The sequence below is a fragment of the Gymnodraco acuticeps genome, unplaced genomic scaffold (assembly GCF_902827175.1).
Source record: "Gymnodraco acuticeps unplaced genomic scaffold, fGymAcu1.1, whole genome shotgun sequence".
In the NCBI taxonomy this organism is placed as follows: domain Eukaryota; kingdom Metazoa; phylum Chordata; class Actinopteri; order Perciformes; family Bathydraconidae; genus Gymnodraco; species Gymnodraco acuticeps.
In genome coordinates, this window is record NW_022990014.1 from 3,087,713 (window position 1) to 3,099,316 (window position 11,604).

Here is an 11,604-nt window from a genome sequence, read left to right on the forward strand (position 1 = left end):
GTTCTGTAACAAACAAAGTGTGTAACAAAGCTGAATTAACCAGTCATCCAGAGAAAAGACCATAAGTGTAATTACCTCAGGAAAAATCAACATATGTTATCTCAGATGTACAGAAACACAGACGTACGTCACCAAACTTGAGATCAACTTGTTTTAATTCCACAATATGAACAAAATCTACAATATCTTTTATATCCTTTGAGGAACTCTATCAATATGAAAGCAGATTTACACATCAACAAAAGAAACGGTCAGTCACAAACCTTTAGCCATTCATTATCACTCATACGCATTCACTCGCACAAATCAGACTAATAAATTAGATATCGTCTAGCGTGTGGACGCACAGTAGTCTTAACACAATTGGCCAACAGCATTGAAAGAAACATCACAGTCACGGCAGAAAACAATAAATGTTCTCTGTTTTTACCAAATCCCACTTATTTAGTTCACATTCTGTGTCCTCCTAATGTTGTGAACTATTGCTCTGAATTCTGTGAGAAAACTTTATTTATAAATTATTTTTCTCAGTTTTGGGTTGTGGTACGTAGTGTTTGGAAAATAAACACCAAATATGATCTCTGAGATGAAACAGAAGTCGCTCAGTTTATACTGTCACGACTCCTAAAACAGATGATCCGCATTAGACCAGATTAGGATGTATGTAGGATTCCACAACCTATGTCACGTTCAGGCTCATTAGAATATACCTGCACCCATGGCTGGAGAACTACCTTTGCAACATCTATTGTTCGCCAATCAGAGCAAAGAAACCTTTTTGGGGGGTGAATGCAGACCGTGTTTTTGTTGGGTAAAATACAAAATGTAAGCATGTCTAATAGAAACCCAATAATCCTGCAAACGAGGAAAAAATATGTCTCCTTTAAGTTAGATTGTCACAAGAAGAAAATGTATAAAAGCCACATAGTTTGATTTTAAAGATTAAACAAAAATAGTGCTACTAGTAATTATGATTTTCATCAATTAATCTGCAGATTTTTGTAATGCCTATCACCAAGGCAACTTCAAATTATTTATTTTCCCCAACCAACAGAGCGAGCCTCAGTTTACAGTGTCAACTGTCAAAAGCATGAATTGCTTTCATTGAGAAAGAAACTGCTGCTGCTTTTAATTACTAATGAATAGTCGCTCAATAAAATGGATGCTGGGTAATGTTCAGTCGGTCGTCTCATTTATTAATGTAATTATTTAAAAAATCTACGTACCACAACATATGTCTCTTCATGGCAATGAAATCATGTGAACACAATGGTTCTCAAAGTGAGGTCCAGGGACCTTTCGGGGGTCTTTTACTTTGTATCAGGGAGGCCCCAGCAGAACTGTCCTAAAATGAGCCATAAAGAATTTAGAATACATTATGTTTCCAGTAGTAGATTTCCCTGTTATCACTATTTATTCGTAATTTATACTTTTTTGTTTACATAGTTTTGGTAAAAAATCAATGAATACATTCAAGTTGATCTATTTGGATCCCTGATGGAGATCATAACGTGAGCCCTGTTCACCAGCAGGTGGGGGTAAAGACACAGGTCCGTTTCTTCCTGCAGCTCTAACCAGATCACTGCCTGTTGGTTCACACAACATAAACAAAACCAGTTCAGAAACAGTCTTTAGTGACTTTGAGTGGGATATACAAACAACAGGGTTAAGAGGTCACAACAGTATCCTTTATAGAGACTCAATTCCTTTTTGTTTGATTGATTCTCAGATGACTTCCAGTCTGAGGAAACACAAAGACAGTTTTTCAGCACTGTTTCAGTTTGTATTCATACAAAACACACCAGATATCACACTCAAACATTGAAATGAAATGGCACATTTATGTACAACTTAATACAATTTAAATCAGACAAGAAGTGTCTCTGGTGTCGTAGACTTAGCTTGTGTCAGTGGCATTGGTTGGTTACAAACTAAACATTAACACACTATACACCTAATATTTTTTACAGCATATTTTTACAATATATACATCAATAAATATGTTTTTTTCTCTCAATGCTCAGGGTAAACAGACAGGAAGAAGCATGCGTGACTCCATCATGGATCCATGTAACTCTGGGCATTTAAGATCATTTTCCAAGTAAATGTCAAGTGTGGTCGATCGCTTCGAAAAGCAGTTTCAATTGTTGGAGTCACTTTTCACAAAAGTCAGACTCTTTTAAATAAGCTTTGTTTAATGTTTGTTTAAATTGCTATTACCAAGGTTGTTGAATTTTCTCTTTTGACGCTCTGCATCTTTTGGTCCAATGTTTTTCATATTTTCACTATTCAGAGCACAATGATTCACAAGCAAGTGTTTGTCCGCATTAACTTTCTGGGTGTTTGGATAGTTTATTCATTCTGTCCAGAGAGGTGACTGCACCTAGATCAGTCTTCCTTTTCTTCATTCACTTCATATATGCAACGGTGCAGCTTTATGGTAGATCCCTGAGGTAAGTCCAGTTCCAGTGTGTCCAGTTAAAGCAGTGCTGGCCTCACTGTACATGGAGGGTGGAGCAGTGGCTTTCTGCGGCCAGCAGGGGCAGCATCGAGCCACAAAGCTCCTCCAGGACTCTAGGGTTTTTCCTGACCAAATCCAGACTCCTGAGGTGATGCCCACCACCAAGCACATTAAGTATTTGAGCATGAAGACGGCATAGTCTGGGCCCATGGCCGAGCGCTGGCGTTCAGACGGGCAGGAGCAGGCCAGCGCTCGCTCCCACCTGGGCCGGTAGTGCTGCTCGTAGACCAGGCAGGCCACCACGATGGTGGCGGGGACCGTGTACAGCACAGTGAAGAGCCCGATGCGGATCATCAGCCGCTCCAGTTTGTCTGTCTTTGTTCCACCTTGCTTGATGATGCTTCTGATGCGAAAGAGAGAAACAAAGCCGGCAAGTAAGAAAAGTGAGCCGGTGAAGAGGTAAACCACCAGAGGTGCGAGTACGAATCCCCTGAGGTTCTCCAGACTCTGGTTCCCCACGTAACAGATTCCAGCCACAGGGTCCCCGTCCACAGAGCTGAGAGCCAGAACCACGATGGTCTTGACACTTGGGATGAGCCATGCGGCCAGGTGGAAGTACTGAGAGTATCCTGCGATGGCCTCGCTGCCCCACTTCATCCCTGCAGCCAGAAACCAGGAAAAGCACAGCACCACCCACCAGATGGAGCTGGCCATGCCGAAGAAGTACACCAACAAGAAGACGAGGGTGCAGAGAGCGGGGCCGGTGGTGTCGTAGAGGATGTGCAGCTGGTCCCCCCCAACGCTGCTGCTGGTGCCACACGCCACCCGCTCATGACCTGCCACCAGGCGGATGATGTAACCCAGAGACACGAAGAGGTAGCAGGTAGCGAGGAAGATGATGGGCCTCTCTGGGTACTTGAAGCGCTCCATGTCAATAAGGAAGGTGGCGACAGTGGTGAAGGTGGAGATGAAGCACAGCACCGACCAGAGTCCCACCCAGAAGGTGGTGAAGGCACGTTCGTCGGCTGAGAAGTATGGTTGGTGGCAGGGCTGGGCACAGTTGGGCAGGGGGCCGGTGTGGACCTGGCCGTACAGAGAGTGGGACTCCCTCTTGATGGGGACCAGGGGGTCTCGACAGCGGCACTCCCTGTCACACTGAGGGGGGCTGGGTGGTCTGGTCCGGCCTTTGGGGGTTGGTTTGGGGAAAGGTGGAGCCAGGGTGGTGGTCTCGCTGCTGTTCTGGTCCATGCACAGGACCTCATCGCCCAGCTGGGGCAGCTGCTCGCAGCTCATCCTCTCGGGCCACTCGAAGCCGTACTGGCTCATCAGGGGGGAGCAGCCTCGTTTGGCCCGTTCACACACCGAGCGGCAGGGGGGCAGGGGCTTGCGGTAGTCCGGCAGGCAGATCGGGGTGTACATGCTGCACAGGAAGAAGAGCAGGTCCGGGGAGCAGCGGATCCGCACCAGGGGCCAGAACTGGTGCACCTCCAGCCCCACCTCCTCCTGGGTGTCGTGGTTGAACTGATTGGGCATGTAGGTCAGGTTGTAGCCGATGCCCCTGCACATGGGCACAGTTATAGGCTCACACACCAGCTCCTTGGAGGCTCCTAACGTGAGACCGGGACACCGGAACAGCAGCAGCAGCAGCACGAGGGGCCGCGGGTCCCTCACCGTAAATGCCATATAGAAAATGTGTTATAAATTACTTAGAGTCATTAAAACAAGAAAAGGATAAATGGAGGGGGCAAGCAGCTTCAGTTCATCTCATGAATCTCAAAGACCAGATTTTCATTCTGCTCCTCTCAGTCTCTTAATGATTAAAACTAAACAAGTTGGTACATCCAGTTTGTCCATAAAGCCCGAGCGGCTGTCAATCATTCACCAGAGCTCCTGCAATCTGCATGGAGAAAGTTCATCTCCGGTGGTCACGTTCCAATAAATTTAACGACCTTGTAACATTTTCACCAGACCTGTCAGCTCCCAACAGGTTGCAAACGTCAGAACAAGTCGCATTATGAGACTCGCGTTGAAAAAAAATATTAAAAGCAGTCCAGAAAAATGTGATAATAAACAAATTGTTATTCAAAGTGCAGATAAATCTCTCCTGTCTCTGGGTCCGGAGCCCGGCGTGCAAAATCCACTTGACGTTTATTCCCACCTGAAAACAGCGTTCAGGCACATGGTAGTTTGTCTTTTCAAAGTTTTAAAGTGTTATCTCTGCTGAGAGGATATAAAACAGAAGAATATCCGAACCGTCCTTCAGGGTGAACACTTCTCCCGTGTTGTCAGGTGCAGCGCGTGCAGCCTTCACTGAGCCCCGGGACGGAATAAAGTCCGCCTGAAGCTGCAGCACCTCCTCATCACACACTGCTGCGTTCACGGGCAGTCGGAAATATCACTATTCAACCATGGCTGCACAGAGGAGAGTATGAAAAGGTCAAGGAACATGTGTAACAAACATTGTCAGTTATGTAAACCCCTGTGACTGGTAACAAGTATTAAGATACCAAATAAATGATATAAAAATATACACAATTACAACAATATAAACCATTAATATGCTTGCATTCAATGTATTACCATTTGTTCCCTGTTATTTTTATATAATTTGACTTTTTTACCTGATACATGATTTAACCACGACTTAATGACCTAATACACTTGGATATTTTTTACAAATCAACTGATGAATCAATTGACTTACTGTTTTAACAATAATTTTCACATTACTTGACAGTCTAATGTTTATATAAGGTCCCACTCATACATCTACAAAAATGAAAATGCTACTAGTATGTTCAATTCAAGGATTTGTGGTATTTACGGATTTTGGTTCGTTAGGCCCACCTTAAACATCATTCAATTTAACGTTTGATCGTGATTATACTCCAAACACTCCTAATCTGGATGTGTCCTTTATGAACATACACTTCACGTAATTTAAACACACGTTCACATAATTAAAATGTAAATTTCCTGACTTGTTTATTTCCTCTTTGTTGTGTAGCTCAGTGAAGCTCGAAGTCTACAAACTCCTTTTGACACGGACCATATTGTGATCTTCCCCACCAACGGCACCTGAACGCATCAGTGAGTTGTGACTTCCTGCATAAGGAGGTAAGGAGTTTAGCAGGAGGGTTTAAGAGGTATTAAACGATGGATGGGTTCTCTCCATCCTCTGACACTCGGACAAAAACGACCACACACACATTAGTTGGTTTAATAGTGACATGTATATTTCGTGTCTCTTTAAAGGAGTCGTTGTTGTTGTCATGCTGCAATTTACCCGGCAGGCTTTTTTCACAATCTTGTTTTACTTTTGATAAAATCAATAATTTCTTGTTTGCTTTATCCGCTCTACAAATTGTGGTGTTTTTTTTTAATCCTTTGTGTTGATTTTATATCAATGTCATATCCATTTACAGTCCTTTTATTTGACTCACGTTTTCTGTGGTTTTAATCCTGAGTCAGCTCAAGGCCCAGGTTAGAGTTTCATTTTACATTTCATCCTTTTTCAATATTACAATTAATACTCAACTGTATTTATAGAGGAATATTAATGTCCCTAATTTCTAACCTATTTGTAATCTTGGTTTGTCATTTACATCCTCCTCTGGGGCCTCATGTATAACGCCGTGCGTAGGATTCACGTGGGAAGGTTGCTTACGTAGTAGAAATCCGAAAAATAGGTCCATACATTTTCCGCCACTTCCCGATTCACCAAACATTGCGCACCGGCGAGGAAAGTGCGTACAGAACTTCCTACGCCGGTTTCCCTTTATAAATCACAACCGACTCGAAATGCGGTGCAGCTTTTGCGGGCTTCACGTAACGCCCATAATTGCCTATAAATAGTCAAATAAACTATTCTTTGACTATTTAGCCCCAGGGGCCTCATTTATAAAGCGATATACGCTCAAAAAATGGCGTACGCCAGTTTCTACGCAATGTTTGCGATTTATACAATACTAACTTGACGGGAAAACGTGCGGTCCTCCACGCAAACTCTAACCCATGCGTACGCACTAAGCACAAAAATGGGAGAGACGAGAAACTGCGACACCGTTGGCAGAAGGAAGAATGGAGAGAAATATGTGGAAATAATACCATAAATAAAATGTTACCTCTCATTTATCATATATGAATAATTCATTTTCAAACATTGATTAAAGCCAATCTTAAAATGATTAAACAAACGCCTGTTTGCGACTCCTCAGTGCACACAAAAACATAACTTGGAGAAATAAATAAATACGGATATTGTGGTGATTGACATTATTCACCCACGGATCTATGGGTTGGGGTATTGTTCCGCACGGACATTTGAGTGAGCCGGACTTCCTGTTTCCGCCGGTCTTCGCTTCCCGGGCATGAAGTTGTTTACGTGTGTGTTCCGATGCTAAATAAAAGTAGAGCTTGTAACTTTGATACCCCGCCTCCGACTCCCGTCTCTCGGCACCACATTGGTGACCCCGACATAAGTCTTGTTGAAGGATCCGAGACTGAACCGAGCATGGCAAGTAACGCCGTTTTTTTCAAACTGCCGGAGTTTTGGGAGACATCTGCAGCTGCATGGTTCGCTCATGCGGAGGCTCAGTTCGCCCTCCGCGGAGTGGCTGACGACGCAGCACGCTATTTTCACGTCGTTTCGGCGCTGGGGAGCTCCACTGCGACCCGGACGGTGGGCTTTATTACATCTCCTCCTGCCCAGGATAAATATGCAGCGTTCAAGGCTTTCCTGCTAAAGACTTTCGAGCTGTCACGGTCGGAACGGGCCCGACGCCTGCTCGCTATTCATAGCCTGGGGGACAACAAGCCTTCTGACCACATGGAGATGATGCTCAGCCTGCTGGGTACGGAAGAACCTAATTTTTTGTTCATAGAACTGTTTCTTCGGCACATGCCGCCGCATGTACAGACAGCGCTCGCTAACACGGCTATTACTGAGCCCCGCGCTTTGGCCGAAGAAGCTGACCGGTTCTTCCTGGCAACCCAGCGTTTTGCCCCGGAGGTGCTGGCCCCGACACGCAGCGGCACCTTCCCTGGTACAGGCATGCCACCTAGCAGAAGCTCCGGGGCCGACGTCAGCAACTCCAGCCCTGGCCTGTGCTATTACCATGCACGCTATGGGGCGAAAGCGAAGATGTGCCGTCCTCCCTGCACCTACAAGGTAACGGGAAACGCCAAGGCCTGCGCTCGGTAGTGGCCGCGAGCGTGGGCACATCCAACCGGCTCCTGTTCATCAGGGACACCCTCTCTGGTCGCAGACTCCTTTGTGACACGGGAGCCCAGCGGAGCGTCCTGCCGGCTACCGTGGAGGACGCTGCCGGTGGAGGCCACGGCCCACCTTTAACGTCCGCTAACGACACCCCTATTCGCACCTATGGCACAAAGACAGTGGACCTGTGCTTCGAGGGTCAGCGGTTTAAGTGGGATTTCGTCACGGCTGACATCTCCTTCGCTCTCCTCGGCGCAGACTTCCTGTGCGCTCACAGACTGCTGGTGGACGTCAAGAACAGCCGCCTGGTGGACGCACTGACGTTTGCCTCGTTCACGTGTACCCGCGGCGAGGCGTCATTCAGCGGGCTCTCCAGCTCACTCTCACAGGGCGACAAGTTCCAGCACCTTCTCAGTGAGTTTCCCGACTTGACGCAGCCCACCTTTTCCGCCTGCCACTACCAAACATGGGGTAGAGCACCACATTGACACTGAAGGCCCCCCGTCTACGCTAGGGCCCGGCGGCTCAACCCTGACATGCTGGCAGTCGCCAAGTCAGAGTTCGTCAACATGGAGCGTCTGGGCATCACCGCCGCTCAGACAGCCCTTGGCTTCGCCGCTTCACATGGTCCCTAAATCAGCCGGTGGCTGGCGACCGTGTGGTGACTACCGCCGCCTTAACGACGCCACTACGCCAGACCGCTACCCGGTCCCTCACATCCAGGACTTCTCTGCACACCTGGCGGGCAAGCTGGTTTTCTCCAAGGTGGATCTGGTGCGGGGCTACCACCAGGTTCCGGTGCACCCCTCGGACGTCCCCAAAACTGCGGTAATTACGCCGTTTGGGCTTTTCGAGTTCCTGCATATGCCGTTTGGACTTAAGAACGCAGCTCAGTCCTTTCAGCGGCTGATGGATTCAGTGCTCAGAGACATGCCATTCATCTTCGTCTATTTAGACGACATCCTGGTCGCCAGCTCCTCCTCCGAAGAGCACCAGGCACATCTCCGGGTCCTTTTCGCGAGGCTCAACCAACACGGCCTGATTATCAACCCGGCGAAGTGTCAGTTCGGGTTGTCCTCCATCCATTTCCTCGGGCACCTCATCAGCAAGGACGGGGCCGCCCCCCTCCCGTCGAAAGTGGAGGCCGTGTCTGCCTTTCCACGACCGCCTACAGCTCGGGCGCTCCGAGAGTTCCTCGGGATGGTGACGTTTTATCACCGGTTCATCCGCCGGGCGGCCCACACCATGCGCCCGCTGTACGAGGCCCTCAGGGACAAATCCCCCGGCCAGGCCATAGACTGGACGGCGGAAAGGGAGGTCGCTTTTCAACGCCACCAAAGCCGCCCTGAGCGAAGCCGCCATGTTTGGCTCACCCGTCACACAGGGCCCCCATCGCTATCACCACCGACGCGTCTGACTACGCAGTGGGCGCGGTGCATGAACAATGGGTCGACGGCGCCTGGCAACCGCTCGCCTTTTTCAGTCGCCAGTTGACTCCCAGGGAGCGCAAGTATAGCGCTTTCGACAGAGAACTCCTTGGTCTCTATTTGGCGGTTCGCCACTTCCGTTTCCTGCTGGAAGGCCGGGAGTTTGCGGCGTTCGTGGATCACAAGCCACTGACCTTCTGCATGTCCAAGGTGGCCGAACCGTGGTCCGCCCGACAGCAACGCCAGCTTTCGTACATCTCCGAGTACACCACGCACATACGACACATCGCTGGCAAGGCTAACGTGGTCGCGGACTGCCTCTCCAGAGCGGTCATCGGAGCTGTGCAGCTGGGCCTCGATTACCTCCGCATGGGCGCTGACCAGGCCTCTGACCACGGGGTCCAGACCCTCAAGGCCTCGGTCACGGGATTACGCCTGGAGAGGTCACGGTCGGTGACTCTGGCGCAAAGCTGTGGTGTGACGTCTCCACGGGCCAGCCTCGACCGCTGGTCCCTGCGGACTGGCGTCGACCCGTTTTGAGGCGGTTTCACAATCTTTCCCACCCCGGTAGGAAGCCGTCCGTGAAGTTGTTGTCACAGAAGTTCGTGTGGCAGGGGCTTAAGAAGGACGTGAGGTCCTGGGTCGACTCGTGCGTGGCCTGTCAACGGGCCAAAGTCCACCGGCATACTAGGGCCCCCGTTTGAACTTTTTGCGGTTCCTGAGAGGAGGTTTGACCATGTCAATGTCGACCTCGTAGGTCCGCTTCCCCCCTCTCAACGGTTTCACTTACCTGTTTACGATGGTGGACAGGACGACCCGCTGGCCCGAGGCCGTTCCCCTCGCCTCGACATCAGCTTCCGACGTCGCCCGCGCTTTCATCGGCACGTGGGTGGCGCGATTCGGGACCCCGTCTGACCTCTCCTCTGACCGCGGGTTCTCAGTTCACCTCGGAGCTGTGGAACGCTGTTGCTGTGGGTTGGGGGTCAAGCTGCACCGCACCACTGCATATCACCCCTAGGCTAACGGATTGTGTGAGCGGTTTCACCGGTCCATGAAGGCGTCACTGCGTGCCGGCTTGATAGACGGCAACTGGGTGGATAAGCTCCCGTGGGTTATGCTCGGCCTCAGGTGTGCCCCCAAAGAAGACCTGCAGTCCTCGTCAGCGGAGCTCGTCTATGGTCAGACGCTACGGGTCCCTGGGGAATTCATTCCCACCGCCACTGTGCCCTGGTCTGCAGCCGGGCAGCGCTCCTCCCTGCTGGAGACCGCCGGGACATTCACGCCCGTCCCCACGTCGCAGCACAGCAACCCAGCTTTCCGGGTGTCCCCCGGATTACGGTCGGCCGATTTCGTTTTTATTCGCCACGACGCCCACCGCGGTCCCCTGCGGCCCCCTTACGACGGTCCGTTCAGGGTCATACGTCACGGGGACAAGAGCCTGGTGGTGGACGTTGGTGGCAGGCCTGAGACGGTGTCCGTTGATCGGATTAAGCGTGCTCACGTGGACATTTCCAGGCCGTTGGAGTTGGCTCTGCCCCCACGTCGGGGCCGCCCTCCCATGGCCCGCCCCCTGTGGGGATGCCCTCGTTGGCGCCCCTGCCCTCGCCTGCGGCCCCGCCCTCCTCGGCCCCTGTGGTCCGTACGCGCCGGGGTCGGGTGGTACTTCCTCCCAGGCACGAGGATTTTGACTATGGGTGAATACTGGGGGGGGCTTGTGTGGTGATTGACATTATTCACCCACGGATCTATGGGTTGGGGTATTGTTCCGCACGGACATTTGAGTGAGCCGGACTTCCTGTTTCCGCCGGTCTTCGCTTCCCGGGCATGAAGTTGTTTACATGTGTGTTCCGATGCTAAATAAAAGTAGAGCTTGTAACTTTGATACCCCGCCTCCGACTCCCGTCTCTCGGCACCACAATATGTTATTTAAAACCACCTCGAATATGTTGTGTTAATGTTATGAAATGTTTTCTCATAAATGATGCGGTAAGCAGGAGAACAGAATTACGTCTAAACTGACGCCGTGTTGCATTTCTATAGGTTGTAGATACGAGCATGGTTTTATATACTATTGTGGTGACCACCTATTAATACACTGGGACATAATTCATACATGGAACTACAGTTGGGGCTATTGTTCCCACACGGACATGTTATGTGTTTACTATATATGTTGTGTGCCCTCCTGACTCACTCTCTTGTCGTCCCGGGGCTGCGACCCAACAACATCTACATTTCTGCTGCTCATTAAAAGCAAGCTTTGTATACCCATCCATTGCACCGCCTCCGACTCCCTATCTCTCGGCACTACATTGGGTGACCCTGACAACGTCTCGTGAAGTTTCCGGGACGGACCCGAACATGGCGAAAAGCGCTGTTTTCTCGTTATGCCAGAGATTGGTTGAGACGTCCGTGGCTGCCATGGGCACACGGACTGAGGCTCGGTGCGCCCCCCGCGGAATGGCTGAGGAAGTCACTCGCCATTCCCGCATCGTCTC

The 11,604-nt window shown here is 49.8% G+C and overlaps 1 protein-coding gene across 1 annotated transcript; it reads right to left on the reverse strand.

The window, feature by feature from the left end:
- Positions 1 to 137: 137 nt before the first annotated feature.
- On the reverse strand, positions 138 to 4,776 carry fzd5 (frizzled class receptor 5). The gene has a single exon (XM_034213498.1). The coding sequence runs from the start codon at positions 4,142 to 4,144 to the stop codon at positions 2,414 to 2,416; it is 1,731 nt and encodes a 576-aa protein (XP_034069389.1). The 5' UTR covers positions 4,145 to 4,776; the 3' UTR covers positions 138 to 2,413.
- Between the last annotated feature and the right edge of the window lie 6,828 nt (positions 4,777 to 11,604).